This window comes from Pseudozyma flocculosa, assembly GCF_000417875.1.
Source record: "Pseudozyma flocculosa PF-1 unplaced genomic scaffold scaffold00015, whole genome shotgun sequence".
Lineage (NCBI taxonomy): Eukaryota > Fungi > Basidiomycota > Ustilaginomycetes > Ustilaginales > Ustilaginaceae > Pseudozyma > Pseudozyma flocculosa.
Genome location: NW_006920883.1, coordinates 59,136 through 61,444, shown reverse-complemented (window position 1 = coordinate 61,444; position 2,309 = coordinate 59,136). Strand labels below are relative to the sequence as shown.

At 67.9% G+C, this 2,309-nt stretch overlaps 2 protein-coding genes across 2 annotated transcripts in view; both read left to right on the top strand.

Moving 5' to 3' along the window:
- PFL1_04525 (uncharacterized protein) overlaps positions 1-714 on the top strand; it is a gene marked incomplete at both ends in the record, with an annotated part of 2,872 nt that extends 2,158 nt beyond the window's left edge. The window contains 2 exons of the mRNA XM_007882051.1: positions 36-483; positions 611-714. Of these exons, the coding sequence (XP_007880242.1) occupies positions 36-483; positions 611-714 (552 nt within the window). The remainder of the gene's footprint in view (positions 1-35; positions 484-610) is intronic.
- A 693-nt stretch (positions 715-1,407) lies between these two features.
- PFL1_04524 (uncharacterized protein) lies at positions 1,408-2,278 on the top strand (the record flags this gene model as incomplete). The annotated part of the gene is made up of 2 exons (XM_007882050.1): positions 1,408-2,226; positions 2,258-2,278. The coding sequence occupies 2 exons, from the start codon at positions 1,408-1,410 to the stop codon at positions 2,276-2,278; spliced, it is 840 nt and encodes a 279-aa protein (XP_007880241.1).
- Between the last annotated feature and the right edge of the window lie 31 nt (positions 2,279-2,309).

Here is a 2,309-nt window from a genome sequence, read left to right as displayed (position 1 = left end):
TGAGGGAGCTGAGCTTTGACTCGTCGGTGTGGCAGCGGTCGCCGCCGTCGCTGGAGCTGTCGATGCCGGAGCCTGCGGTGGCCCACGACGACGCGGTGCCTCGCACGCCCGCCGAGGACTCGTGGCAAGGCGGCGGCGGGCTGGCGGCAGGGAGGGTGCAGGCGTCGCGGACTGATTCGAGGCGGACCAAGGGCAAGCGACGCTCAACGTCGTCGCTGCAGCTGCTGGCGTCGTCGGGAGCAGCTGCCGTGTCTGGATGGAAGGACGTGCGGCGGCGCAGCGCAGCTTCGGGCGACACGAGCGACGGTACGGTCAAGCGACGGTCGGTGCTATCTACGCCGCTCGGGGAGCTGCGTTTGAAGCTCAAGAAGCTCGAGAGGAGATCAAGCCTGCTGGGCCGAGGCGCAAGCGGCGAGCGGTTCGGGACGATGACGTTGGCAGACCAGGTGCGCCGACCGAAGAAGCCGCGCAAGGCACGAGGACGTGAGTAGCGATCGCTGTGAGCACTCCGGGCGAGGAGGATAGAGGGAGCGCGATGCTGACGTTGATACGGCCTGGATCTCGTCCCTCGCGCTTCTCTCTGGCATGGACCGGCCCGAGGCGCGAACAGGAGTCGCGGTGATGATCGAGAGGCACCAGTTTTGCGTCATCGACGACGACGACTCGTTTGTCAAGATTGTGCGCGCTCCGGGGGGCGAGGCTGCTCGTCCGTAGGCAGGCGCGGCGACCGATCGAATGCTATCCGCTGCGGCCAGGGATGTGCCGATGGCGACAGGCCAAACAAATCGAGATTGAGGGTGAGGAGGAGAGTCTGCCTGGCCGTGGTTGGCGTGTGAGGAGGTGTGCTCGCCCTGACGCCGCTTTCACGGCCAAGCTGGGGCAGGCGGGCCGGCGGGCGTCGGGCCAGCCCAGCCCAGAGAGCTGCAGGCGAGTCGCGCGGCGCCCTAGCCATGCCATGCGATGCCAGCTGCACGGACCCTGGCAGCTCTGGCAGCTGGCAGCTGGGCGGGGCGGGGCGGGGGCGCTGGTTTTGCTGTGTGCAGCTGGATCTCGCTGGCCCGCCCCGCTCGCTGCTTGCTTGCTTGCTCTCGAGACCGACTTGCTTGGCCCAGTTAGGAGCGAGGCTAGGTTGCTTCGGGCCTCGGTCGCGGATGCTGCCGATGTTGGCAGGTCTCTTCCACGTTGAATCGGCTTGAATCGGCTTGGCCTGGCTTGAGTGGCAGCAGTAGACCACGCCCGGACCGTTTCCGCACCCGCACCCGCACCCGCACCCGACCCCGCACAGCCCAGCCCAGCCTGGCTTGGCCTGGACCGCCTTCCACCGCCATCGACCGCCACCACCACCACCATCATCACCATCACCATCGGCCACAGACCCTCCCGCCCTCGCCCTCTTCTGCGTCCACCATGGCGCCGTCGCCGCCGCCGCCTGGGCTCGCACCGAGCCGCCGCGTCGGTCGTCGCCGCCTGCCGCTCTCGGCCAAGCGCAGCGATGAGCTCACCGCCCTCCTCCTCCCCGCCATCAAGGCGTTTGGCCTGGGCTACCTCATGGACATCCTCCCCGCCATCATAAAGGCCCTCCTCCGCTTCACCACCTCCGAACTCAAACGCATACGCGCACAACAGAAACGCACCAACGAAGAACGCTCCCTCGCAACCGACTGGGCCACCCGACGCCCCTCGCTCCCGACCAGGGCCATCGACGCCTTCCACCTCGTCGCACCTTCGCTCGCTCGCCTGCCACTGCTCCTCCAGGCCATCCTCAAGGCGCTCGTTGCAGCCCTTGGCCCACAGGGAATGGCCCTCAGCTGCTTCTGCGCCATGGCCGGCTGGAAGATCTCCGAGTCGATGCTCTGGTGGCCCATCACAAAGTACTACGCCCTCAAACTCTCCCACAGCGCACCAGACGTCCGCCGCCAACTCGCACTCACCAGGGCCAGGGTCGCGGCCACTTTTATCTCGGCCTCGGTCTCGTCGGCCCTCTCGCTCATGGTCCTCCAGCACAACTCGATCCAGGCCGACCTCCGAGCAGCCACAGCCGCAGCCGCTGCCGCTGCTTCGGGCGGCATCGCAGCCACCGCTTCGGGCAACGCGACAAAGCCCACAACCCTGCCGCCCGTCCCTACGGGCTCAGACTCGCTCCACATAGACACCACCTCGTCCTGGATCCCCAAACCGCTGCGGTCGCCCCGCTTCGGCTTCACCGCACCCAGGGCACCCGCCTCCGTGCCCCGGATCGCCTCCCTCGCGCCAGCAGGTCACTTCTTGTCCAGGCTGACCAGCCTCACCGTGCCCGGCAGCCCCTCGTC